Source organism: Jaculus jaculus, chromosome 5 (assembly GCF_020740685.1).
Source record: "Jaculus jaculus isolate mJacJac1 chromosome 5, mJacJac1.mat.Y.cur, whole genome shotgun sequence".
NCBI classification, from domain to species: domain Eukaryota; kingdom Metazoa; phylum Chordata; class Mammalia; order Rodentia; family Dipodidae; genus Jaculus; species Jaculus jaculus.
Genome location: NC_059106.1, coordinates 163,003,795 through 163,031,159, shown reverse-complemented (window position 1 = coordinate 163,031,159; position 27,365 = coordinate 163,003,795). Strand labels below are relative to the sequence as shown.

Genomic DNA, 27,365 nt, shown 5'->3' with positions numbered 1-27,365 from the left:
GTCCTGCCACCCAGAGACAATGAAAGATAGGTCCTGGGATCTCATCTCAGCGGGCTCTCAGTTCAGAGTATATTAAGAAGAAAAAAAAGTGACTTTTCTATATACGCAATTTCCCTTCCCTACTTTTTTTTAATAAATGTTATAGAAATTATGACACTAAACTGAGATCAGTTACAAATGTAAAACATGTTTTACAAATGACCAATTACTTTCTTAAAAAAAGACTTGCTATTTGGGCCTGGGGAGATAGCTTAGTTGGTGTATTTGAGAGCTGGAGAGATTGCTCCATATGGTTGAGGCACTTGCCTGCAAAGCATTATGACCACGGTTCAGCTCCTCCGTCCCCACGTTAGCCAGATGCACAAAGTAGCATATGTGTGGAGATCCTTTGCAGTGGCTAGAGAGGCCCAGGTGGCATTTCTCTCTTTCTCTCTGTGTATCCCTCTGTTTGCAAACAAATAAATACTTAAGTATATATATATTTGAGATAGAGATAGAGAGAGTAAAGGTACATCAGGGCCTCCTGACACTGCAAATAAATTCCATATGCACGCACTATGCATGGATACTAGGGACTCAAACTGGGACTTTCAGGCTTTGCAAAAAAAACAATGTTTGGGGCTGGAGAGACGGCTTAGCGGTTAAGCGCTTGCCTATGAAGCGTAAGGACCCTGGTTCGAGGCTCGATTCCCCAGGACCCACGTTAGCCAGATGTACAAGGGGGCGCACACATCTGGAGTTCGTCTGCAGTGGCTGGAGGCCCTGCCACGCCCATTCTCACTCTCTCTCTCTCTGCCTCTTTCTTTGTCTGTCGCTTTCAAATAAATAAATAAAAATAAACCAAAAATTTTTTTTTTTAAAGTTTGATACTTTGTTAGAGACAACAGAGTTGACATTTATACTCAGGTGGTAAAAGCACTGAATTAGTTTTGTATAACTTTAAGATAAAATATTTGAGTTTTAAAAATATTTATTTGCAAACTGGTAAGAGACAAAGAGAGAGGGAGTTAGAGAACTGGCACATCAGGCCTCTAGCCACTGCAAATGAATTCCAGATGTGCATCTAGTTTTATGTGGGTATGGGGGAACTGAACCTGGGTCATTAGGATTTGCAGGCAAGTCCCTTAACTACTGAGCCACCTCTCCAACCCAATATCGGAATTTTTAACAGGACAGAATGTGGTATTTCTAGGATGATTTAAATTCAGCTTTGCCTACAAATATCTTTCTAAATGTCTCTCTTCAGGATTAGGGTCATAGCTTAGTGCTATAGCACTTGCCTAGCCAAGTTCAAGGTCCTGGGTTTGATCCCTAGTGCCATAAGGTAACAATAAAAAATAAGCTTCTTGTGTAAATCTCTGCCTGGGATCTTACAGTTATTAGAACTTTAATGATTCTTAGAACCATGCCATTGTACCCTTACATTGAATGTCCCCCCAAGGCCCCTGTGCTGAAGACTTTATCCCAAGCATGGCACAATTGGGATCTGGAGGGAGGCCTGCCAGTCACCGGGACCACGCTCATGAAAAGGATTGTGGGACTCTTGCCCTCTCGCATCTTTGCTTTCTGTTTATGAGATGAGCAGTTCTGTTCAGTGACAGGCTCCACCATGATCCATTAGCTCACCGCAGGCTCAAAACAGCGAGGCCAACAGACCAGGGACTGACTCCTCCCAAACTGTGAAGCAAAACAAACCTTTCTTCTTTCCAAATCATCGCAAACATGTCATTTCAGTGACAGAAAGCGGACACATGTGTTAAGCAGACAATCATAACTCATGATAAAATCATAACTCACTCTGTGTGAAGGAACTTTTCTCCAGCATGCAGAAGCTTAGACAGTTCTCTCTACTGTGGTAAAAAATGCGTCCTCCTCAATGAGGGAGGCTGGTGCAGTGTGGGCACAGGACACAGTTAGGGAGGTCAGGGCTCCTTCCCTGGCCCACCCTCAAGTCCTCCTCTGTCTTCTGGGCAAGTCTCTCTCCTTTTCAGAATGGCTCCCCAAGCATGTTCCTCAGATTCCTGGCATGTCTGAGACCTTCTCATGGCTATCCTCAAGGTCCAAACTTGTTACAAGAACACTAATTTGCTTACTTTCTCTGTTGTTGTTGACATTGGCACAGATGGTACAAAAAAAGCAAAGACTGGTAGAACAGCTCAGCCTCCTTGCTGGAGATGAGGGCAGAGGAAACATCATTGCATGCTTCACCACCATGTGAAGGAAAAGACAAAAAAAAAAAAAAATCCTGTCTCACTTAAAACGGCTTTAATGAAACACTTAAGACAACTTTTCCCTAGAACACCCATCCTTTTTGCTTCTTTGTAACAAGACTGCTGCATGCTGAGTGAAGTTGGCAGTCACTCTAAGGAAATGCACCTCTCTTTGAGTTGCAAGCTAAACTAACCACTGGATCTACAAACACCATTTCTGAAAGGACACTGGCCTGGACATTGGGCAGATTATTTTTCAACCATAAATGACACATTTCAAAGAAAACAATTTAGGGACGCTTGGTTGCTGTGGTGGTTTGATTCAGGTGTCCCCCATAAACTTATGTGTTTGGAATGCTAGGTCCCCAGCTGATGTCAATTTGGTAATTGGAGCCTCCTGGAAGTGATGTATTGTTGTGGATGGGCTGATGGGTGTTATAGCCAGCTTCTTCTTGCCAGTGTTGGGCACACTCTCCTGTTGCTGGTGTCCATCTGATGTTTCCCCAGAAGTGACGTCTAGCCTCTGCTCATGCCACATTTTCCCCTGCCATCATGAAGCTTTCCCTCAAGTCTGTAAGCCAAAATAAACTCTTTCTCTCCACAAGCTACTCTTGGTCAGATGTTTTGTTTTGTTCTTTTCTTTTTGCCAGCCGTGAGAAGCTAACTGCAACAGTTTGTAGTGATAAAAATTTGAAAAATGCAAATTCTTGAAAACTTGCATGCCACCTTGAGCATCTTACTTTCCTGGTACTTTTCTGTGAACATTCTGTGGTGCTATTAATTACTGTAATCGTTTGATTGTCTACTGACGTGTGCTTCAACATGTTGAAATAATGTGTTCCAAATGATCAACACATTATTACCAAATCACATACGGGCAAAAGATCAGCTGAAGTGCAGGACAGGCCAGTGGAACGGAATGTGCCCCGAGGAAAGCAGATCGACGTGGTTCATCCGATTGCAGGTAAGCTCTCTTCCTGTCACTAGCACGTGTAAGCTTGGGCATCATATTAAAGAGTGATTAAATGTTCCTCCTCCTCGGTATGGTTATGCATCTGCATGAGGCTGGTTCTCATCAAAACACGCCAGAGCAGACTGAACGCACACATGAGAAGGGCCCAATCCTTCCATTAAGCCACACGTTAGAGATTCACAGATATAGGAAATAATGCCACGTTCATTTCTTATGTGTGTACTATCCATGATCCATTAGCATGTGTGTGTGTGTGTGTCCATATTTATACGTGTGTGCACGCCATGGCACATGTGTGGTCAGAAACCAAATTTGGGTGTCAGTTCTTATCTTCCACAAGGCAGGGTTTCTGGTTTTGCTGTTGCAAATACTTGCAGGCTTCGAGATCCTCCTGACTCCACCTCCCACTGCTGCAGGGACCTTGGGATTACAGATGTGTGTGCTACTTGGGTCCAGCTTTACATGGGTTTTGGGAATCCAAACTCACACCGTCAGGCTTGCTAAGCAAACACTTCTAAACAGAGCCATCTCCCAGCCCATTTTTTTAGCCTTAAGAAAAAATGTTTATGCTAATATGTAGTACATTTTTTAAAAATATTTTTTGTCCATTATTTATTTATTTATTTGAGAGTGACAGACACAGAGTGAAAGACAGATAGAAGGAGAGAGAGAGGAGGATGGGCGCGCCAGGGCTTCCGGCCACTGCAAGCGAACTCCAGACGCGTGCATCTGGCTAACGTGGGTCCTGGGGAATCGAGCCTCAAACCGGGGTCCTTAGGCTTCACAGGCAAGCGCTTAACCGCTAAGCCATCTCTCCAGCCCTGTAGTACATTTGTTAAAGATTTATTTTTTATTTATTTATTGGAGACAGAGAGAAAGGAAAAGAGCGAGAGTGAGTGAGAGAGAGAGAGAGAGAGAATGGGTGTGCCTCGGCCTCCAGCCACTGCAAATGAACTCTAGACGTGTGTGCCTCCTTGTGTATCTGGCTAATGTGGGACCTGGAGAATCGAACTGGGGTTATTTGGCTGGGCAGGTACGCACTTTAACCACTAAGCCATCTCTCCAGCCCTGTAGTACATTATTTTGAAATGAGTATTTTAGTTTTGGTTTTTATGAATATTTGAGAGAAATAGAGAATAAGAGAGAGGGAGAGAACAGGCACACCAGGCCCTCTAGCCACTGGAAATGAACTCCAGATGCATGCGCTGCCTTGTGCATCTGGCTGTCTTACATGAGTACTGGGCAATCAAACCTGGGTCCTTAGGCTTCGCAGGCAAGCACCTTAACTGTTAAGCCATCTCTCTAGCCCCAGAATTTTTTCTTTTCTGTGGTGCGGGGAATTGAACCTACGGCTTGATGTGCTAGGTAAGTATTCTATCATTGGGCTATATTCCTGGCCCCTGGAATATTTTAAAATTTAACTTATATGGTAAGCATGGATAGATTAACTGGTACTTTGCTGACAAGTGTTTAACCACCAGCTACCTGGGGGTGGGGTGAAGAGTGGAGTTTAGCATCTGCTAATTCCCATGGTGTAAATATTCCCACAAGAAGTTGTGAAGACCTGTGGCCCAGGGCCCCCTTGTACCCCACTGTGGGCTGGCTTCCGCACACCACTGGGTACGACCTAAGCGTTTTAGCCTCTTCATGAATTCTGAAGAGTCCTGGGAACATGTGTCCTCTGACTATCACCCTCCCCTCCATCATACCAACAAGAGTTCCAGAGAGGAGACAGGAAAACTGTGGCCTCTAACGACAAAAGTGTTTCAACTTCCAATTCTAATGTGCATCATATAAACACCCCACAATCTCTTTTCTCCAACCCTCAGGTCAAGACAAGGCCCCTGATCTTTCTCCTCTAATCCTATCCTAGGTGAATCTTTCACTTGAAGGAGCTCCTTTGAGTAATTCCTTGTGGAAGGGCTCCATGGATCCCAGCCTGGCTGGTTTCTAGATTAGCCAGCCTCAGACTGGAGTCTCGTGAAGTGAAGCTGGGAGTGTACAGTGAGCTAACGTTCTCATTCACTTCCTTCATGTTGGGAGAGGGGAGTGGAAAGACAGTACAAGGAGGCATCATTTATGTAAACCAAATACTTTTATTTGAGAAACAAGAGGCCAAATTACAAAAAAATTTATACTTAAGAGCCATCTGTGACCACGCCAAAGGCTTCTAAGGACTTCAGCATCCTTAACAGTTTGGTTCACCCACATAAAACTGCCATCCGCGCTGATGAAAACCTGTGCGGATGGGCACCTTCACGAGGCCCCACTCCACAGGAACTGAGCTGACGGCTTGGGTTTCTTTCCACAAGTTCCCAGTCACATGTGTTTAGATTAGAAACAGATGTCCCGGGATAAATAAGACATCCTGTGCTTAACTGTTCTGCAGTTTTTTTTCAGGGCATGCGGGCCAAGTCATCCTAGGCCTGGTGAGGAGGACCCAGCTCATCCTGTGTCCCTGTGGGGTCTCGTCACGTGATTCTTCACAGATGTCACTCACTGACCTGGGGCCACCCTGCTAGGAATGGGGAAGCCTGCCCAACTTTGAAATCAACCACGATGAGATAAAGGCCCTACAGGGCCCCATGGTGCGCTTGGATGCTCCCAAAGTCACCAGTAGTCCACGTGCATCTGGATGTTTCCCCGGTATGAACCACTCCAACGCAGTTTTGCCCTCACTCTCTGTGTGTTTCTGGATATCCATGTCCCAGAAAGCAAGAGAGAAAAACGATCTTGCTGAGGACTTGGAACAGAAAGAACACGTGGTCTAGAAGGTTCAAGACACCACCACAGAGCAGAACGGGAGGAGCCACACACTCCACTAAGGTTCAAGGCTGAACAGACACCTCCCCCCGGCCCCGCCCCCACCCCGTACAAGGAATTTCACTTTACACAGAGCTGAGATAAAAATAAAGCTTTTGTACAAATTACAATTTTTTTGTTCCAGTGAATTACTTTTGCAGTAAAAATAGCTGCTACATAAATCCCTTCTGATCTCTGAAAAGGAGTCACATATTTCCAAAAATAGTCTTATTGTAGTCACAGAGGATACCTTGGGGCGCAGGAAGGAAATGGCTGGCTTGGGGAAGAAGGCGAGCTGCCGGGAACACAGTTACACAAAAAATAAAATGTATTTGTGTATAAACTGACTTAAGGCATGCATAGAAGTGGAAAACATATGCCATTTGTCAAGAAAAATACTGCTCTATAGCTTTTACTGAACAATTCAGGAAAAATGCAAAGAGGCCAGACACTCCCAGATAATAACATTGTCTCTTATAAAAAACACCAATAACAACAACAAGAAAAACCCGACTGTACAAAGTCCTGGCCAGATAATAAGCAAGGCAAAACAAGAACAAATAAAACAAAAATAAAAACCAGGGGTGACCCCTTCGGCCTCATTCTTACAGGTATGTCAAAGGAAAACAGCATGCACAGTACAATGGCTCTTAGCCTACCACGGGCCAATGAAATTTTTATAAAACGCCGTTCCTGTGCGCTATTAAAAAAAAAAAAAAAAAGGATAACCTATTGGATGTCTGCATTCTTGATTCAAATACAGTTATATAATTACTTTAAATTACAATATACAATTTCTGTTAAATAGAACTGTTAGTGGATTCTGACAATTTCAAGATACAGTAATATATACACACTGACTTCCGAAATGCCGCAATCACTTCTCTCCCACCCTCCTGGCCCTCTCGCAAACAGAGACGGCTTTGGTTGAAAAGGCCAAAGGAAAACCAATGTGTTGAGATGTTTGTGCGACCACAATATGCTTGCTCCCCGGAGAATCTCAAACAGCCGGAACGGTGCGGCACTGGCTGCTGGGAGCCAGGGGGCCTCCTGGGCCTCTTCCTTCCATGCCAGCCGCACTTGCCCATCTGCAGAATGGAGGCTGGGCCGCTTTCCATCACAAAGGAGACAGCCTTGGCGAAGAGGCAGCATTTGGGATGAAATAAGGCCACTGCTTTTTGGCGACGTTCCCAGGAGGGGGTTCGATCCCGCCCTCCAGAGGTCCTTGGAGCAGTGGGTCAAGATGGGCTTCCCATTCAGTCCCCGGGGGCCCGGGGCTGGCTCAGGACGGTCCCAGAGACCTCAGTCCTCCGTGTCGGGCTGGACACCCAGGATAGCATGCAGTTCCTCGGGCGTGAACCCCAGCAAGTTCTGGAGGTCGCACACGAAGCGGTACACGTAGCGCTTCCCCGACGTCTTGTGGATGATGTTCTTGTCGTAGTAGTAGCGCAAGCCCCGGCTCAGCTTCTCGTAGTTCATCTTGGGCTTATTCTTCCGCTTTCCCCAGCGGCGGGCCACCTTTGGTATGCAGGGAGAGGCAAGAGTCACACTGGTATCCTGTCGAGCACGGACCAGCTCCCCTGACTCTGGGTGCTGCCCCACTACAGAATCTGACAGCCACGGATGCCCATGGGTGACTGTGACCAGCTCACTTTCAAGCCAGCAGGTAAGGGGCACTGTATTCTTGATTACTGCTCTGTGTAAGCGACAGGATAGTCCCTGTCCCTAGCTGCACCTTAGCAAAGCCTCCAGACACCAATAGCTTAGATCAACCAGGAGATCCTGAGGCAAAGGACACACTGGTGGCACGATGAGCCAGGATCCACAGTCTAACTCCTAAAGTAAATAGCTGCAGAGAGGCCTCTGGGCCGTGTAACGTGCTCACTCCCCAGGGACAGAGGGACGTACCAACTGCTCTCCATAATGCCCGAGACCAAGGGCTTCTCTAAAACTGCCCGGGATGGCTGGCACCACGCCTGCCACAGCCTTCTCCCACGGGGAGATTAGGTGCCAACCTTGAGGACTGTCCTGCTGTTATGCGCCTTGATCCCCAAAGGACAAAGGCAAATGAGCCTCGCTGAGGGTGGCCAGAGAGCCCCAGTTTGCTGCTCTGGCCGCTGCCAGACCACCAGGTGAGGAGAGCAACCTCCCCATGTCTACGGGCAGAGGACACTACCCAAAGGACGTCAGGCACATTTATCCAGAGCAATGCCAGCCAGCCAGCCAAGACTTTGCCTAGCTGACGGGGGCTCTTAATGGGCCTTGGCGATCAGCCTTGCACTCAAAGAAGAGGGTTTGGAGCCGGGAGATCTCCCCGGGCTCTGCCATACCTCATCAGGATCAGCAAGCTTGAACTCCCAGCCGTCCCCTGTCCAACTGATGAAGGGCTGGCAGGACTTGTCAGAGAGCAACTCCAGGAGAAACTGCCACAGTTGGATCGGTCCACTTCCTGGGGGGCAGGGGAGAGGCCGGCGGGTAACACAGGTCTACCAGCTCTAACACAGCACGGCTCTGACCGTCCCAGTGATAGGGGCTGGTTAGAGAGCATGGACCATACTGGGGACAGTGTTCCCAGATGACGGTGGGCCTTGGGGTACCAGAGCCTGCAGGAAATGCTTTCACAGGGCGAGGCCCAACGGTTTTCCCCACCCAGCACCCCGGCAAAGGTGTACGACCCGTCCCTCAGTTGTTGGGCTTGTCCTTCCGGGAGGAGAGCACACAGGGCCACCAACCTGTGCCTGACCCATTCCTCATCCTGTCTAATGGCTCACTGTGTAAGAACTTGGAAGGGTTACTTCTACAGGCGCCCATGGGGGTAGGGTGAGGAGGCTCGGAGGGCATGTCGTCACAGAACGAGGCCAGTTCCTCGAGACAACAGGCAAACTGCTCCCTACTCTCAGAAGGGGCATCTCCACAGCCTCACAGCCACGTGTGCCTTCCCTCCATCAGTTCCCATGACCGCCACTCCCTGCCATGGGTCACATGCCCATGGGGTTTAGAAAAGAAAAGCCTAGGGCTGCAGGGATTGCTTAGTTGTTAGGGCACTTGCCTGCAAAGCCTAAGGAGGCAGGTTCGATTCCCCAGAACCCATATGAGCCAGAGGCACAAGGTGGCACATGCGGCTGGAGTTCGTTTGCAGTGACTGGAGGTCCTGCTGTGCCCATTCTCTCTCTCCTTTTCTTTCTCAAATAAATAAATAATTTTTTTAAAAAAAGCCTAGATGTCCTGACCATAAGCTTAGCCTCCTCTCACCACGCAGCCTTCCACACCCTCAAATATGAAAGGCTTTGGTGTAAGATCACACAGGACTGAGACAGTCACCTGTGAGCCCACTGGGGACTGTCAGCTCTGAGCTAGTTCCCCACCTAGAAAACAGGCTCACACCACCCCCCACCCATGCTAGCCCTAAGGGCCGCCACACACCTGGCTAGTCACCTGTGGAGCTGGTGGTGAACCGTTATAAGCCACTATTAATACTGAGGTAGGAACCACTAACTATGCTAATTCTGACTGGGCCTGGAACCCTCAAGTATCAAAAAAAATACCCTTAGGTTTATGAAATAATTTTTTTTGTTTGTTTTTTCGAGGTAGGGTCTCACTCTGGTCCAGGCTGACCTGGAATTAACTCTGTAGTCTCAGGGTGGCCTTGAACTCACGGCGATCCTCCTACCTCTGCCTCCCGAGTGCTGGGATTAAAGGCGTGCGCCACCACACCTGGCAGGAATTTTTAATACATTTATGTTGTTGTCTGATTTAAACAACAGGAAGAAAGTGGATGCTCAAGAATCTTCATTTTAATCTGAGAAGAAATTATTTTAACCTACGTGGCTCTATATAGCCAGAATGTTGAAAAAATAAGTTATAGTTAAATGTATGCAAAGCAATGAAAAAAAAAAGTTTCAGTATTTTTGCTCCAGTTTTGAAATTAGCTGGTTCCTCAAACAGCTGTAATATTTGTCCTCTGCCTCTCCGCCTGGGATAGCTCTCCTCCAATCCTGGAGATAATGGGATGGTTTTACAGGCCCGGAGAGCAAACTGTGCTGGTGTTACAAGAGGCCAGCTCCCCAATGCGTTTACATTCCAGGACAGCCAGCTTGGGTGAGTCAGAGCTGAGGACGGCCCACGCCTGTCCCCTGTCCTCCTCCACCACCCGAGCATCCCAGGTGGAGGGAGTGGCCTTGGGATCTTCACCCACCCGGGCCCTGACACATGAGAATTCCTGCACGGCTGGCCTTTCAGGATTTAGGTACAGTTGGCCTTGTGTAAAAGATGGCGTGCAAATACCACACATTGCACTTAGGAGACAGCTGGATAAACACGTGGGTGCTGTGGCCACCACGAGCCCGCCGTGGCCCAGGCGCTGAGCAGAGGCCGGAGTGCACACTCACCAGTGAAGCCAGCCAGCACAGCCGCAGGAATGACAGGTTTGCCCTGCTCCACCGGGTCGCTCCTCTCCTGGATGTAGTCCTTGAAGGACATGGTGGGCTTGTTGAGGCACAGGGATTGGCTGCAGTCATCCTCGAAGCTCTCGAAGGAAGGCACCCGCTGCACATCCAGCAGGGACGACTGGCTGTTCCAGGACCTCAGCAGTGAGTCGGAGCTCTCGAAGCTGTCTGTACCGTTCTCAGGGGAGCCGTGGTCCTTGGGTTTCCCTGGCAAAGAAAACCAGCACATACACTGTAAACCCTCCAGGAGACGGGAGGGGCCCGGTGCCACCGAGGTTATTACCACAGGCGGGTCCTGGGCCCAACTACGTCACTGGCAACCATCCCAAATGCAGCGTCACTCGGACCCCTCCGAACACCTTCAAGTTCAAGGGCCTATTCCTTGGGACAAGTTTATACACAAATCACACCTTCCAACAACAGGAGAATGACGTGTAGCCCAACAGGCTCGGACACTACACAGCATTAAACACCCGCAGTTCACAGCGACATGGAAGCTCAGAGGCCACTGATGAGACACAAACCCCGAAGCAAACATTCCGCATGGCACCACCCCTGCGCAGTCCCAGAGCAGCAAAACCAACCAGGAGGAGGGAAAGTCACAGGGGCTTCCTCTTGCCAAGAGCGTGCCATTGACCGGGGAAAGGCTACGAAGGAACCTTCTGGAGTGCAGTGACAGAAACTTTTATATCATCGTGATGGCTGTCACACAGCCATACATGCGTGCATAAACTCAACCGGCTCTACGGCCTGAGATATGTGACTGCACAGAGGTGACATCTTCTTGAAAAGAAATCCTGCTCATTGTCACTCTGCCTCCACAGAGCCACACACAGGGAGGAAGTCAGGTCACGCCAGGGCTGTGTCTTGCTCACTCAATACCAGGACCAGTGTTCACAACAGGTCCGAGGGCTGGAGGGAAGGCTCAGTGGTTAAAGGTGCTGGCTTGCAAAGCCTAACAGCCTGGGTTAGATTCCCCAGTACCCACATAAAGCCAGATGAACAAAGTGGCGCATGCAACTGGAGTTTATTTGTAGAGGCAAGAGGCCCTGGCATGTCCGTACTCACTCCCTGTTGGCCTGTTTCTCTCTCAAATAAATTAAAAAATATATATATTTGAAAAAAACAAGGTTAAGCCGGGTGTGGTGGCACACGCTTTTAATCCCCGCACTTGGGAGGCATAGGTAAGTGGATCACTGTGAGTTCGAGGCCACCCTGAGACAACATAGTGAGTTCCAGGTCAGCCTGGATTAGAGTGAGACTCAAAAAACCAAAAAAAAAAGAAGGGTTGGAGAGATGGCTTAGTGGTTAAGGCGCTTGCCTGTAGAGCCTAAGGACCCATGGTCAACTCCCCAGATCCCAAGTAAGCCAGACACACAAGGTGATGCATGTGCAATGCTGCACATGAACCCAAGGTGGTGCATGTTTCTGGAGTTCGATTACAGTGGCTGGAGGCCCTGGTGTGCCAATTCTCTCTCTCTCATTAAAAAAAAAAAATGGGTTGAAGCTTTTGACACATGAACCAGTCCTTTGGTGTCCCTCCCCAGTGGGTGAACACAATACGTAATTTACTAAGAAGCCAGCATCCTGGATCAAGAGCCTTCCAGAACTGTCTCACTGTAACAAAATGTCGGTCTTACCAGAACTGCTGGTGAGCAAATTCAGGTTGCTGCCGGGGAAGTCCTGGCCAACAGCGCAGTAGCTGACGTTGACGGTGTTGAGCCTTGACTTGGGGAGCACATGGAAGTCCTGCTCTGAGGCCAGAGCACTGGGGGTGGCAGATGGCGGGCACATGCTGTCCAGGAGACTGTCTTTGGGGTAGTTCTGGGCCTGCATTCCATATGGCGCCTGCTCGACGTTGAAGCCTGGGCACAAAAACAGGATGGCAAAGATGTTAAAAGTCAGCATGCCCGAGACAATTAAGAGCCCCAAGTGGACCATGTGAGACCTCCATGTGACCCACCTCCACCAGGGCCAGTGCCCAGGGGAAAGAAACCGTTCTGAGTCAGGAGTGGTTCAGGATACACTGCCTTCCACCCACGATGTTGGCCACTTCCTTTGTTATAGTAGATCAGAGCCCACAGGTTTCTAGAATGGTGCCCACTACTGGCCACTTCTACGACTCTTATGTTCTTCAAGTGGACATATTAAAAACACAAGAAGCAAGTGAAGGGCTGCGGCCATGGCTCCGTCAGTAAGGTGCTTGCCTTGAAACCATGAGCAAACCACAAGGTTGAAGGCCAGAACCCAGAACACACTAGAGCGTGGTGGGGGGTCTATGTCTACACCACCAGCACTGGGGGCAGGGCGTGGGGAGATGAAGACAGGACGCTTCCTGGGCTCACTGGCCATCAGTCAAGCCTAATTGGTGACATCTGAGCCAATGAGACCCTGTCTCAGAGACAGTGGACAGCTGGGCGTGGTGGAGCACACCTTTAGTCCCAGCACTCGGGAGGCACAGGTAGGAGGTTCGCCAAGAGTTCGAGGCCACCCTGACAGTACATAGTAGAATTCCAGGTCAACCTGGATTAGAGCAAGACCCTACCTCGGGTGACGGGGGAGGGAAAGGAGTGAATAGTATGTGAGAACATACAACATCCAAGACTGTCTTCTGGTCTCCACATGCACCTGCGTACACATGTGCGTACACACGAACACACACACACATACACACAAACACACACAGGAAAGGAATCACGAAAAAGAAACAGGTGAAATGCAATCTAGCAACAGACCTAGAGTATTGCTATTGATCCAATGAGGGACCGAGTTGAGGTGTGAGTTTTCTTCAAACTCATCTTCCACCTTTTCTTGGTTCTCTGCAAAACACACATAAGACATGAGACACAAATGCAGGTAAAGTGATGCTCTCCACGGCCCGTCCCGCAGGGCCTCCAGAAGGAGCGCACGCCTGCTCCTGCACGTTTCGTCTGTCAGCGCCCCAACTCCCTACGTGTCTCTTTTGTTAAACTACAGAGATACATTTCTCTAAGAACTCTGAATAAATTTTGCAGAACCAATGACGTCATTGCCAAAGTTATACATGCCACTGCCAACTGGAATGACCCAGACCATACCAAGTGACCCCTGTCCCAGGCAGGCAAGACATGGTTCCTGCCCCTGAGAAGTCTATATGGTCCGCTGCTGCCAAGGCTGAAGGGTGGTCTGGGATGCCGTGCGGTCCACAGTGCCTGTGTGCGCGTGCATGCGTACGTGAGCGCACTCTCTCTGGATGTATACACACACTTACTAGGAGCACACATATTCCCAGAACCCAAACACACACAAACGCATTTGCTGAGCAATGGCCCCACACACCAGGCTTGCCAAATTCAACAGAGTCCCCCAAAAGTGATCAGACAAGCCAACGTTTAGAAAAACTCTTGAGAGTATAAAAACCAGTTTCCCTGGCTCTCGGGAGTTGAAAACTAGAGAAAGGAGGCAGGTGAATCCCCAGGTATGGATTGACTCTGGATCCAGATGTTGAACGCTGACGTATTTAAAACCAATTAAGTGCTGATAATTTTCTTGCTTTTTTTTTTAAACACTGAAAATGTAACTTAAATGAGTCTGCTTATAACTTTCCCAAGTTCCAAGCAGGTCTCACTGTTCTTTGAGTTCTGAGTTAAGACCTTCTTCATTTGAGGTGGGATTTCTGTCTGTCACATAGTAGTGTGTTGGCCTGAATCACTTACTACTTGGTCTTCCCCACCAAAAAACTCCTGAGCTGGATTCCCCCTGGACTATAATTTTTCTATAAAATTCTTGGCACTGACCTGTGTATACACTCCCTTTTGTTTAGACAAGCTGTCCCTATTGGCTCTCTGAGTGAGCTCACCCACTCACACGGGCACCCTTGCTGGCCTACATAGCTCAGGCACCCTGGGCTGGCATGACCAGTGTAGTCTGGCAACAGCCAACAATTTGGTGACTAAGGCTACTGCCTCGTGGCTACACCTGGCACTGTGCACACACGTACCTCGCTGGAATGAGACCTATAATCACCACCACGTGCTTGACTCGCTTGGGGGTGTTCTGAGGCAAAGGACTATGTACCAAGAGAGATGGCGGCCCCGCGGTGGAAGGGTACGCCCTTCTGTTTCCCTGGTCCCCTGTCTGACTACAGCTCGGCCATACCTTTGATCATCTGCTCCAGGTGTTCCCAGAGGATGTCACCCACAAAATCCGGTGCCAGCTCCAGAAAGCGCTCCTTGCCCAGGTTGCACAGCACCTGGCCGTTCATGCCGAACCGCTGCAGGTTGACGTTGACCAAGCTGAATTCGTTGGTGGCCCAGAGCAGCCACTGACACACCTGCTGCTCGCTCCACAGCCAGGGGTCTGCGGGGGGCGGGGGGGGGGGGAACAAGACGGAACACCGTGAATGTACAGCAGGCAGGGAGATCAGAGGAGTCCTCAGGGACCCACCAAGTCCAGACACAGCCCCAGACCCCAGAAATGAGCAAGACACCGTCAGACCACCAGCCAGGCAGGCTCTAAGACACCAATGGAGATGCCTCTGGTGTACATTTAAAGAACAAAAGGTTAGGTGTGCCCAGGACTGGGAGGAAAGTAGGCTGGGGCAGCTGCAAGGCTCCACACCGAACCAGTGCGACATACGCCAGCACTTACTCTTGGGAATGCCCAGACGCCGCTGCTCCTTCTGGAAGCCACTGAAGGTGGCTTTTAAGGCTTGGCTCATCACAGCCTTGCTGCAGGGAGTGAGCAGGGGTAACTCACAGCTGGCCGAGTCTGGAGAGAAACCACAGGGACGTTAGGATTCGGGAGGCAATCCTGAAAAGAGGCTAGGCAGAGAAACTTCAGAGAACAAGTCCATTTTGGAAGTCACTGTAGTTCCAGGCTGGCCTTGAACTCACAGTGATCCTCCTACCTCAGCCTCCCAAGCGCTGGGATTAAAGGCGTGTGCCACCACGCCCGGCAATGGAACAATTCTTATGTCAACTCCTGACGGGATTCCTTCAACAAACCTAACTGTGGGGCTGGGGGGGGGGGGCGTTCTCAGTGGTCAAACACTCTTGCCTAGCACACAAGAAGCCCTAGGTTTGACTCCCTCCACTATCCGCAAACAGAAAAAAGCAGTAACTTTGTCCCAAAGTATTTAACAATGGCAGCAGAGACCTTGCCGACATGTGGTTCTTTTAAAAAGAAACCTGAAATTTTTGTACAACGTAGAACTACATTTACAAAAAAAAAAAAAAAAAAAAAAAAAAAATCTAAAACAAAATTGATTAGTGGTGGTACACACCAGGAATCCTAGCACTTGGGAGGTAGAGGAAGGAGGCTCATGAGTCAAGGACAACCTAGGCTACAGTGAGTTCTAAGCCATCCTGGACTGAATAGGATGATCCTATTGGAAAATCCCACAATTATTTTTTTAAACCTAAAATATGGGCTGGAGAAATGGCTTTGTAGTTAAGGTACTTGCCTGCAAAGCTTAAAGACCCAGTTTGGATTCCCCAGTACCCCCATAAGCCAGGTGCATAAGGTGGCACATGCATCTGGAGTTCACTTGCAGTAGCTGGATACCCTGGAGCATCTCTCTATCTGCCTCTTTCTCTCTCTGTCTCTCTCAAATAAATAAATGAATAAAAATAACATATAAAAATACTTTAAAAAACTAAAATAAAATTCAAGTTTTATTCTATTTTTTTCAAAGCTTCATAAAACAAGAATGCATAGAGAACGCCTCTACTCCTTAAGTGTATTTTTTAAAGTTTTATACGGTGAGGATTATTACATAGTTTCTGAGGGAAAGGGGCCTTCCAATGCTGGATGGGTTACGCACTTTAACTTTTTGATTATTCACAAACAATCTTCTCTGGTTCGCTCAGAAATTTCAAGAATGATAAATAGCTGTCATGCCCTATCATGCTTACGCAAGCATGTATGTGCTAATGAATTTTCTGGGCTGTATTCTCCAGCGCCCACTCCACATGACAAAGCAAGCTCTGGCATGTTTCCAACTAGTAACTCTACCACAGTAACTCACAGACATTCTCTGACGGGCTACTCCTCTGAACAGAATAAACAGTGACGTAAGAACCCCAGAAATAAACAGATGGGTGAAGATGAGCAAGACTCCTCAGTGGTCCTAGCACTCGAGGGGAGGAGGGGGTGTGACTTAACTAGTCATGTGAACTAAAAGTTGGGGTGCATTTCAATGCTCACTGTTGTCTGTTTAAAGAGAGTTCCGGGCTGGAGAGAAGGCTTAGCAGTTAAGTGCTTGCCCGTGAAGCCTGAGCGCCCTGGTTTAGGCTCAACTCCCCAGGACCCACGTTAGCCAGATGTACAAGGGGGTGCACGTGGCTGGAGTTCATTTGCAGTGTCTGGAGTCATTGTCTCTCTCTCTCTGTCTGCCTCTTTCTCTCTCTGTCGCTCTCAAATAAATAAATAAAAAATAAACCAAAAAAAAAAAAAAAACATTTTTAAGAGGGCGCCAGGGAGATATTTTTGTTGGGGTTGAAAACACCCATAAGTGGGCTCTTGTGAGCTCTCTAGCTGGCAAGGGGCAGCAGCGCCCCAGCTCGTGGGGTGACATCTAGCACACGATGACATCAGAATTGCCAGGTTCACACAAGAGGAAAATCGGCCTTTTCCCAAGCCCAGAGCTCCTATCAGACTTCTCACATCCAAGATTCAAGAGGCCAGCATTCACGGCTTCTGAACGATCATGTCGCTATTAACTGAAGTGCTAAGGAAACACACGCCATCTGTGAAGTCAGGGGAACAAGTTACCATGAGAAATGGAATCCAAGCCTGTTGGTACTTCTTGGAGTGTTTGCTCTTCATTGAGAGAGGGGAAGACAGCAAACAGAGAACCATCAAAGGTGTCAAAGGCTGGCTGGCGCTGTGAAACAGAGGAAGAAGAAACAGAAATACAACATGAATTCACTGTTTTCCAAGTGGTCCATGGGTAGCTATGTCCACACCCTGATGAAACTGGAAGCAGCACACAGAATTCACCTTGGCACTGGAAAGATGCTTGCCGAAAGGGCAACGTGACCCGAAGGACCTCAGCTCACTCTGGATTATTTCACTGACCTCACAGGAGCCAAATGACTGGGAGTTTATTTGAGTGGCCAAATCAATTTAAATCACTAGTTAATCTAAAAACAACAGAAGTTTTGGAGCATGTTGGGAGACCAGTTTTGTGTGAATACTCATTTCTAGTTGTATAGGAAAGAAGTTCAGTCACTAGGCTGGGGTTGGCAAAAATGCCTCCTTCACCAGGCATTGTGGTGTAAAACAAAAAGGCCACAGACTGAATAGAAATTGAATATCCAATAATGGCAAGTGATTTTATCTATGGCTACAGTTACTTTGAAATGTTTACCATCAAACAATTTACCTGAAACAGGGAACATTTTTTCACTTATTCCAATGGCTCAAAACAAGCCACACATGAAAGAAAATTCCCGAACGTTTCCCTAGGCGAAAATTATGTATGAAAAAGAACCCTTCAAAATCAACAACAGGGAAGATTTCCAAAGGAAACAGGTTTAAACCAGATACTTTAGGTGAAATCAGATACATGTATTAAAGCCAAAACGGGCTGGAGAGATGGCTTAGCGGTTAAGTGTTTGCCTGTGAAGCCTTAGGACCCTGGTTTGAGGCTCGATTCCCCAGGACCCACGTTAGCCAGATGCACAAGGGGGCACACGCATCTGGAATTTGTTTGTAGTAGCTGAAGGCCCTGGCACGCCCATTCTCTCTCTCTCTCTCTCTCTGTCTCTCTCTCTGCCTCTTTCTCTGTCTGTCGCTCTCAAATAAGTAAGTAAAAATGAACAAAAAAAATTTAAAAAATATATTAAAGACAAAACTTTACATTACATGGACTTCTGACTGTCTGACATACAGCTTTTCATGGAAGAGGCATTTATAAGTCCTAGACAATGCAGACTCATTGTTTCGGAAAAGGTGAAGAAAGGTTCTATTTTTCCAAGATAATCTGGAAATCCCATGTTATGTGTGGTACAATGACCCATCTGTTGAGTCATGGGCAAATAAATGTGAAACACATTTACAAATAAAACCAGCCGTGTGCTTTCTCCTTAGAAACTCTTCAGAAACCCAGAGCTGTGAACGACACACTGAAAAGGGGGAAGGGCGGGCAGAAGTCAGGGCCCAGTCCCCAAACCCCCAGACAAGGATATGCCTGGGATTCAGGAAGGCAGACCCCATTGAGGAAGTGTCAAGAGCTTATCTGGATTTACCAAGGATTTTCTAGCAGAGTTAATTTTGGTAAAACATTCAGTCAAAAATAAACTCCTACCCGCATTGCCCAGGAAACTTGGAAAATGCCTTTCTGGACTCAAAAGTTCTCTTTTTAAAAGAAGAAAAAAAAGCCATAAAAATCAGGAAGTCAGAGAACAATGCAAACCCAGAGAATTATTTCGACACCTAAATTTTGGCAATGATTGCTGCTACTTCTCTGAACCCAGCCTCACCAGGGCATGAGCAAATTCTTCAAGTTCGTGGAAGGAATTTTCTTAGGAGTATGATTTCAATTAATCACCCTGATTTCTTCTACCACCTCTGCCCCACTTAAAACACCAAGTCAAACACAAAAAGTCACTCAAGTCCGAGAATCCTCATCACAACGGAAAGGACCATGCCCAGTTCTGCCTTTCTGAACCGTATCACACAGGGAACCTCAAAAAGGGTCCACACAGCAAAATCTACAATATCGCCGTCACAGTTGGGGAAGACAAGAATGCTCCCAAAAGGAATTCGTGACAGAGGTATGTGTGTGCAGCGAAGTTGGCGCTTTTATCTTTCGTCTGGTTTGGGGTTCACATCAACAGGCCCACTGGGCCAGGAAGAAGAGACAAGGGTGGGGCTTTTCTATGGAGGTAGTCAGGGCTTCCTCTCAGTTCTTTCATTCCAGCGTTTGTTTCCATCACCCATACGAACCCCTGAGTGGACTAAAAGACACTAGACTGCGTCTTCAGCTCTTTTGCATGATAGTCAATGGATTTCCCCACCCCCAACCTAGAAAGAGCTTCAGGAATCAACTAGAAAGACCTCATTAGCTTCATGTCTTGTTGGGGCGGGGGGAGAGAAGGAGACAAGTACAAATAAGCCTAGAGATACCCATTTTACAGACCAGAAAAACTGAGGCCCAGAGTAGCCCATTGTCCTGTTACATAGCTAGGAAATGAAAAAGCTGACGCTAGAACCAGTTGTTTGGGACTCAATCTGACATTTTTTTTTTTTCATCTCCTACACATAAGTATTTTTTTTTTGTTTTTTTTTTTCCAATTCGTGAAAGAAAAATGTAATTAAAGCACATCCACTCACCTTGAGTGCCCCTCGAAAACCGTGAGCCACGGGGGCCACCTGGTCCATGTTCTTGACTCCAAAGTCATTCATCTTGAAAAAGCCAAAGAAATAAGAGAAATAAGAGTCAGAAATAGCCAAAGAAGTACATTTCAAAGACGTCACCAGTGGTGGCATCAACAGCTGACTAGGGGAGGGTTCTGCCGTCAAGAGGGGGCTCTTGTTTAACAGGCTTTCCTCCCCAGAGACTCCGGAGCAGAGTGGCTCACAGTGCTAACAAGGGAGAAAGTCCTCGCTGGACTCCAGGCTAAGCCACCTCGGGTCCCTGCCTCCTTGCCCTTGTCATGCTTGTCAGTGATGTCTTTCCACGGCCAGCTGAGGTGGGGGCTTGGGTGACGCCCCTGCCCTGGTGGCACCACAGGCCACTACTTCCTGTCTGCATGGGGCATATTCAGCCTAATTTCAGCACCTAAGGGCATCTTGGGGACGGGGGAAGGGAGGGGGCAGACAGACTGACACACACGGGCCTTGGCAGCTCCTCTGGGATTTAGACCAGAAAACCGCCAAGAAGGAATGTCAGAAGGATCTCAGTTCCTCACCAAGGGGTGAGGAAAACATGGGCCCCTGCACCTCTCCTCCATCACCTCTGGCTCTCCGGCTCCAAGAGCAGAGCTCAGTATCACAGGCTGGCATGCTGCGAAGCCACGTCACTCTTCAAGAGGAAATGACCCACGTGTGGGTCCACCTCACACACTTGGACAGCGGGGCTTGCGCTAGACCTGGGCTAAGCAACATGGCAGCCGGCAGCTATAGGAGGGGACTGGGCATGGGTAAAGGTACAAGGAGAAAGGCAGGCTCTGAGTGTGGGACACACAAAAGATTGTAAAGAGTTAGTGGGGGGAGGGAGAAAGGGGAATGCCTCAGTAATTTGCATATTCAGTTCATGCTAACATATTCTGAATAATTAGGTCTACTAATAAAACATGGGAAAGTCAATTTCCGCCTCTTGGGACTATTTTCAGCATGGCTAGCAGAAAATTGAAAACTATACACATGGCTAAAAACGTCTTTGGTGCCCTAAAATGTACTTGTTGGGTCAAGCAAGTTAGATACTAAATAAAGAAAGGCACTTTGATCATATTTTTCCAGTGTTATGTAAATTGAGTTTAACCGAACCTCATTTTCAAACTCCAAAAGAAACCTGTACCTTGCTGAGCACACTCCCTACTTTCCCGATCTTTTGCTTCAGCACTGAAGCCTTCAACCAGCTCTTTGGGATTATTCCCCCAATGGCCCACCCCCCACCTCTGGGTGCTCCCAACCATAACAGCCCCAAACTTTCACTCAAGTTGCTGTACAAGTGGTAGAACTTACTGGAAGCCACGGCTTGCATGGTTTTCCTTGCGTTTTCTTTATGGTCAACATTAGAGCCAAACGGATGTCTCAACCACATACGCACCACGTGCACACAGACGTGCACATTCACAAACACACCGAGGGAAACGTACCTCCACACCTCCTTGGCTAAGAGGCAGCAGAGGCAGCGGGAGGCATGGGGAAGGGTTGTCCTGGGCTGAGAGTAGCAACAGCCCACAGCCGCTGGGGAGCATTAAAGCAAGCAGTAGTCCCAGGGGAGGTCAGGGCACGGGGTCCACCCCGGCACCACAGCGAAGACGCCCGCTTGGTGTATTTGGCCCACCCTCACTCATTCTGGAATCAAGACTCCCTGCTAAGGATGGCCGCCATGACGGAACGCCTAGTTCCCACGGGTTCAGCCCCACACCGGAGGGCCTGTGTTGCGTCTCCAGACTCTGTCTGGGTTGCGGAGATGAAGTCTCCCTACAGAAAGGTAACTGAGGGCCAGCAACAAGGGGGTCACTGGCCTGAGACCACACTCCTAGTGGGGGAGTGGGTGAAGATTAAACCCCAGGTTGAGGACGGTCTTAAATCCTGACTGTGAATGGGAATGAGCTCTTTCTTTCCTGCCACATCTGCCCAGGATAGAGACCGTACAAATATGATCAGGCTGGGTCCTCCTCAGGACTCTTAACTGCGTGAAATGCTCTCCAGCTCAACTCCCTGCCATCTACCTGGCCTGTCCGTCAGTGCTGTAACCTGCTGGCTGACAAGCCACAACTGAAAACCAATACAACAGACTGTGAGTGTCTTTCCACACCATGCATCTGGGGCCTAAGAGTGCTTCCCACCCTTCCATTGGCAGGCACTTGCTGACTTAATTCTATGACTTTCAGCTTCCTAGATGGGCAGAGAATGGATACCGAGGGCCCTAAAGAGCTTGGCTGCCTTTTGTGTACAAACACCAGGAGAAAAGGCAGCCTACCACTCCCACATAAAAAGCGGTAATTACCAGCTACAGAATACAAACCTTTTGTTGCCTAGCTTTTAATGACTTTTGTGAAAATCCATAGAATTAAAGCACTCTACTTAATGGCTTTAGGCAGACATTCTGCTAATCAAATTTAAGTTCGTTCAGTCTACTCTGTGTCCCGGGCACCTCCAGGGACAGGTCAAGACTCCATATAAATCAGTTTCAAGTTTTAGATCCTCTTTCCGTTGTCCAGCCAATCCTTACTTTTGAGCAGAGAGAGGGAGGGAGGGAGGGAGAGAGAGAAAGAGAGAGGGAGGAAGGGAAATGTCAGAAAGGTTGCAGTTTTTAAAAACAAGGAGAACTTCCCTGTGACAGTGGATAATCAGTTATGTAAGATGAAAACACAGGTTTGCATTTAGGTAAATTTTGGGGGAGGGGACCCAGTCACACATTTCCTAAGGTTGGATTTTTGCTCTTTGCTCTTGATCAGTTTAGAGAGAGAAAAAGAGATGAATGACTAATCCCAGAAATGAGGGTTTGATTATTTCCCTGCGGGGCTCACGGGTTCACATTTACTGCGATATTACTCAGAATTTTAATAAAGCTTAACGTGGAGATGGATCTCCCGATTGGCAGAGGTGTGGGCAGGCAGATGGCGCACAGGCCCGTCCGTCCGCGGCACAAGGATATCTCTTTAGTGGAGAATTAAATCCAGTGACTCCTCGCTGCTTTACTTTCTAAATAAGTAGCGAGCCAACTACTATTTCAGTCTCCGCTGAAATTGAACGCTGGCTAACGTTAAGTCTTACGCACTTAAAACATTTTGTTTTAGATAACAAAAATAGCTGGAAAACCCAACTCAAAAGCTCATGTTAGGTAACCCCTTCAGTCAAACGCTTGAAAGGCCGTGCACACCCCACTTGGAAGGTCCCTAGGTGGTGGCCTGGCAGGGCGCAGCCAGCACCCCCAAATCCCCCACCCCGGTCCCGGCCCCCGGGGCTGGACCACGACGTGGCCGAGCAGGTGACACGTTCCCAGAGCAGCTGTTTCCCAGGTGTTCCAGGCGCCCGACAGCCCCCCGATCCTCCCAGGCCCAGCGCCACCACCGCCACCGCCCCCGGGTCACCCCCGAACCCGAGGCCACCGCGGCCAACCTTTCCAGTGCCCCAGGCCCCTGGGTTCCATGCAGTCGGCAGGAACCGCACCAGCGCCCCCACAAAAAAAAAAAAAGAAAGAAAGAAAGAAAAAGAAAAAGCCACCCCCCCATCCCCAATCCGAGACCACTGTGGCCCTGGAAAGCCGGGACATCCACCCTCTCCGGGCCTGGGACGTGGGAGCCGCGTCCCCAGCCGGGCGGAGTCCCTCCCCGGGGAGCGCCAGGGCGCGCGGGGCCGCTCTTACCGCGCCGCGCCGGGCAGGGCAGGGCAGGGCAGGGCGGCGGGGCTCCGGGCTCCGGGTCCGGCCGGTGCGAGGCGAGGCGAGGCGAGCGCGCGGGGGACGCGGGGGACGCGGCGGGCGGGACGCGCGCGCGGAGGCCGGCGGCGGCGGGGCTCGGCGGTGACCAGTCCGTGCTCGGCGCCGCCGCGGAGGAAGTAACCGGCCCGGCCCCTTCGCGGTGAGCTCTTCAGCGGCGAGAGGAGGAGACTGGGGGACCGGGGGCAGGGGGCGGAGAGGGGACGGCGAGGGGAGGAGGAGGAGGGGCGAGGCGGAGGCGGGGCGAGGCCGGAGGGCGGGCGGGGGCGGTGACCGGAGGCCGAGCTCCTTCCGGCCAGGAGGGACGTCCCTCTCTCTCCCTCCACCCTCTGCCCCTCGCCGGTGGCCCCCCGGCTTCTGGCCCCTGGGCCCGGGGGACCCGAAGGCTCCCTTCCTGCAGCCCGATCAGAGGGGTGTGCGTGCGCCCCGGGCAGCACAGCGGGGACTGTGGTTTTGGGGAGGGCAGGTCGTGCTCCTTCCTCCCTCCGTGCGTGGACACCTGGCGCACCTCCGGTCCGAGGTGTCCCCCGGGCTTGGTGGCGCAGGGTGGCAGCGGGGACGGGTAACAACGAGGCTTCGTGCACTGTGCTTGGAGCTGCGCTTGGATGGGTGATTTCGGGTCAGAGCATCACCGGGAGACGCTACGTGGGGGTCGGGAAGGTGCGGACTCAGCGGGCGGTCCAGCCTGGGGGATGGGGCGGAGCCGCGCAGCTCGGGGAAGCACCGCCCACCGCCTGGGCGCGAGGGGCGCCCCCTAGAGCCGAGCCCTGGAAGCGGCTGGCCTGGACTAGCCTGCCTGGCCTGAGCCATTACCGCCCCCTCCACCCACCATCCTTTAGCCTTCCTCCAGATTCTCCAAGACATAAGTGTTCGCCTTGACCTACGAGGCAACTGGACCTTAGCCTAAATGACCTACTAGGTCATCTTCATGAGAGATCCAGCATGGAATCTGAAGGCCTCTGTCTCCCACAACCGTGGTCAAAATGGCCAATCAGGATAATTTCCTTTTAAAAAATTATTTTTTAAAAAAATTGTTTTTGGGGGGCTGGAGGGATGGCTTAGCGGTTAAGGCGTTTGCCTGCAAAGCCAAATGACTCAGGCTCGGTTCCCCAGGACCACATAAGCCAGATGCACAAGGGGGCGCAGGTGTCTGGAGTTCGTTTCCAGTGGCTGGAGGCCCTGGCGCGCCCATTCTCTCCCTTTCCACTTCTTTCTCTGTCAAATAAATAAATAAAAATAAAGTATTTTAGCTCGGCGTGGTGGCGTACGCCTTTAATCCCAGCATTTGGGAGGCAGAGGTAGAAGGATTGCCATGAGTTCAAGACCAACCTGAGACTACAGAGTGATTTCCAGGTCAGCCTGAGCTAGAGTGAGGCCCTACCTCAAAATAGCAAACAAATAAAAAAATAAAATATTTTTTTAAAGCTATTTTTGTTGCTGGGCATGGTAGCGCATGCCTTTAATCTTAGCTCTCTGGAGGCTGAGGTGGGAGGATCACTGTGAGTTCAAGGACACCCTGAAACTACATAGTGAATTCTAGGTCAGCCTGTGCTAGAGTGAGACCCTACCTTGAAAAACTAAAAAACAAGCAAACAAAAAGTTTTCATTGATTATTTGCAAGGAGAGAGAGAGAGAGAGGGAGGGAGAGAATGGATGCTCCAGAGCCTCCTGCCACTGCAAACTCCACACACATGTTCCACCCTGTGCATCTGGCTTTACGTGGGTACTGGGGAATCGAACCTCTGCCACCAGGCCGTGGAAGCAGAGCAAAAGCCTTTAACCGCTACCGCTGAGTCATCACACCAAATATCCCTGGTTTCCATTTTTCCTTTTTTTTTTTTTTTTTTTTTTGTCAGAAGGTGCTGAGTCCATGGGTGGAAGATTTCTATCTGGTATTTTCTGTGTAAGCGCAGGCTTAATACTGAGCAGGAAAGACTGAAATGTGTATGCAATTATAACAGCCCAGCTTAGGTCCCGCCTGAGACCGAATGCTAGCGCATGCCAAGGGCTGCCATGTTGGGGAGAGGAAGGACACAGCGCCTGGGGGACTTAGAACTCCCGGTTTCCATGGCAACTGTCCTTCTGGAGTCATGGACTAATTGAGATATGGTGGCATCCCCGTGTTTCTCCCAGGTATTCATGACTTCTGCGCGGTGCACGGTGGAGGCAGAGTGAGGGTGTGAAGCGGAAACAGCCGGACTCTACGGGAATGGGTATTTCTTGGAGATTGAATCGATTCTCATGTCTTCTCGGCGGACATCTGGGTCTGCAACAGAGAACTCAGGTCAAGGAGGAGCGCCATAAATGGGGATACGGATCCATAGTACGTTACTATGGAAACGGAGCAGCGTATGCTAACTGTCTTTTTAAAATCATAGCAAAATGTACCGACTGCGGTTCCAGCTAATACAGAGTGTCTTCCAGGTCCCTCCTCCTCCCCACGCCCCCCCCCCACCTGGGCTATGCCCATGGCCTTGCCAGGGTCTGTCCGAGAAGCTTGGCTCACGCTCGCTCCTCTCCTGAAGCTCTCATCTCACGTGACCCAAGCTCGACTGCTTCATTCCATCACGCCTGTTCCCAGGCCTGCTGAAGTTGCCCAGTGCTGGCTGCTCAGGGCTTCCCTGAGTCACTGAAGGGTTCCCAGAGCCAAGACATCCTTCACCTTTCGTGGAGCTGGCACAGGCCGACTGCTAGAAGGCGGCGATGTGACCCACTGAGCAGAAAGCCACCGAAGGAAGCTGTCGTATGTGACACAGAGCCTTCCGCAGCCCTGAGGTCTCCTCCCAGGAGTAAGGGTTGAGTCCGAGCCCCTGTGTGGTTCGACTTTGGTTACACATTGAGCCAAGCCTGTATAGAATTAATGCTCAGGGTTGGGGGGCATAGCAGAGGTGTGGGCACAATATGATAGAATGACTTCTTTTTCCAAGCTTTCCTCTGAGAGCATTTTACCAAAACCTTGGAACAAAAACTATAACATGCTAAAAAATAATCATAATAAAGAAAGGAAAGAGTGCTGGGAAAATGGCTTAGTGGTGAAGGTGTTTGCCTGCAAAGTCTAAGGACCCTGGTTTGATTCCCCAGGACCCACACAAGCCAGATGCACAAGGGGGCACATGTGTCTCCAGTTGGTTTGCAGTGGCTGGAGGCCCTGGTGCGCCCATTCTCTCTCTCTCTGTCTACCTCTTTCTCTCTCTCTCTCAAATAAATAAATAAAACTTTTAAAAAAATTTAAGAAAAAGGAAGGAAAGAGAGAGGGAGGGAAGGAGGGAAAGATAGAAGGGGGGCAAGAAGAAAGGAAAGGAGGGAGGGAAAGAAAACAAGCTAACCCTGTCAGGTCTCAGTGTGTGAGACTAGATCTAAAACGACAGCAGACATCAAGGACGGATCTGTGAGGTCCCAGAGCCTCTTCCCAGAGCGGGCCTCAATACCAAGGCCACTAGTCAGGCTGGACTCCTGCCCCCCCACCCCCCAGGCACTTTTGTCCCCTGGCTTCCTTTCTGGGCTCACTCAGTGTCTGGGCCACATCCTCATCAGTGGCACTCAGTGTCTGGGCCACATCTTCATCAGTGGCACTCAGTGCCTGGGCACATCCTCATCAGTGGCACTCAGTGCCTGGGCACATCCTCATCAGTGGCACTCAGTGCCTGGGCCACATCCTCATCCGTCGCTTACATGATCAGGAAACACAAAAGGTTCTGATTTTTAAGGGGGGGGGCGGCCACATCAGGCTTCCTAGTATTTTCTCCTTCCTTCCTGTTCTTGGTTGGTTTCCCAGTTACTGAGCAGAATTAAGGGCCAGCCTAGCCGAACCCTGTGATTATTCATTGACTAGTACT

The 27,365-nt window shown here is 49.5% G+C and overlaps 1 protein-coding gene across 2 annotated transcripts; it reads right to left on the bottom strand.

Moving 5' to 3' along the window:
* Positions 1 to 5,259: 5,259 nt before the first annotated feature.
* Ets2 (ETS proto-oncogene 2, transcription factor) lies at positions 5,260 to 23,511 on the bottom strand. 2 transcript variants are annotated; one of them, XM_045150225.1, is made up of 10 exons: positions 23,458 to 23,511; positions 19,749 to 19,820; positions 17,184 to 17,295; positions 15,060 to 15,179; positions 14,568 to 14,768; positions 13,166 to 13,249; positions 12,071 to 12,295; positions 10,374 to 10,637; positions 8,316 to 8,434; positions 5,260 to 7,503 (listed from the first exon to the last, which is right to left on the bottom strand). In XM_045150225.1, the coding sequence occupies exons 2-10, from the start codon at positions 19,818 to 19,820 to the stop codon at positions 7,288 to 7,290; spliced, it is 1,413 nt and encodes a 470-aa protein (XP_045006160.1). In that variant the 5' UTR covers positions 23,458 to 23,511; the 3' UTR covers positions 5,260 to 7,287. The 2 variants fall into 2 exon arrangements, with proteins under 2 accessions (XP_045006160.1, XP_045006159.1); XM_045150224.1 differs by lacking the exon at positions 23,458 to 23,511 and adding an exon at positions 22,114 to 22,233.
* Positions 23,512 to 27,365: the final 3,854 nt, after the last annotated feature.

Bases quoted from the DNA above. Each gene is read 5' to 3' on its own strand.
- Ets2 (XM_045150225.1), bottom strand. From the start codon at position 19,820: ATGAATGACTTTGGAGTCAAGAACATGGACCAGGTGGCCCCCGTGGCT. The intron at 13,250-14,567 runs GTATGGCCGAGC...TGTGTTTTGCAG, and splicing joins CCTGGAGCAGATGATCAAAG to AGAACCAAGAAAAGGTGGAA. The intron at 12,296-13,165 runs GTCTGTTGCTAG...TTTTGTGCCCAG, and splicing joins GATCAATAGCAATACTCTAG to GCTTCAACGTCGAGCAGGCG.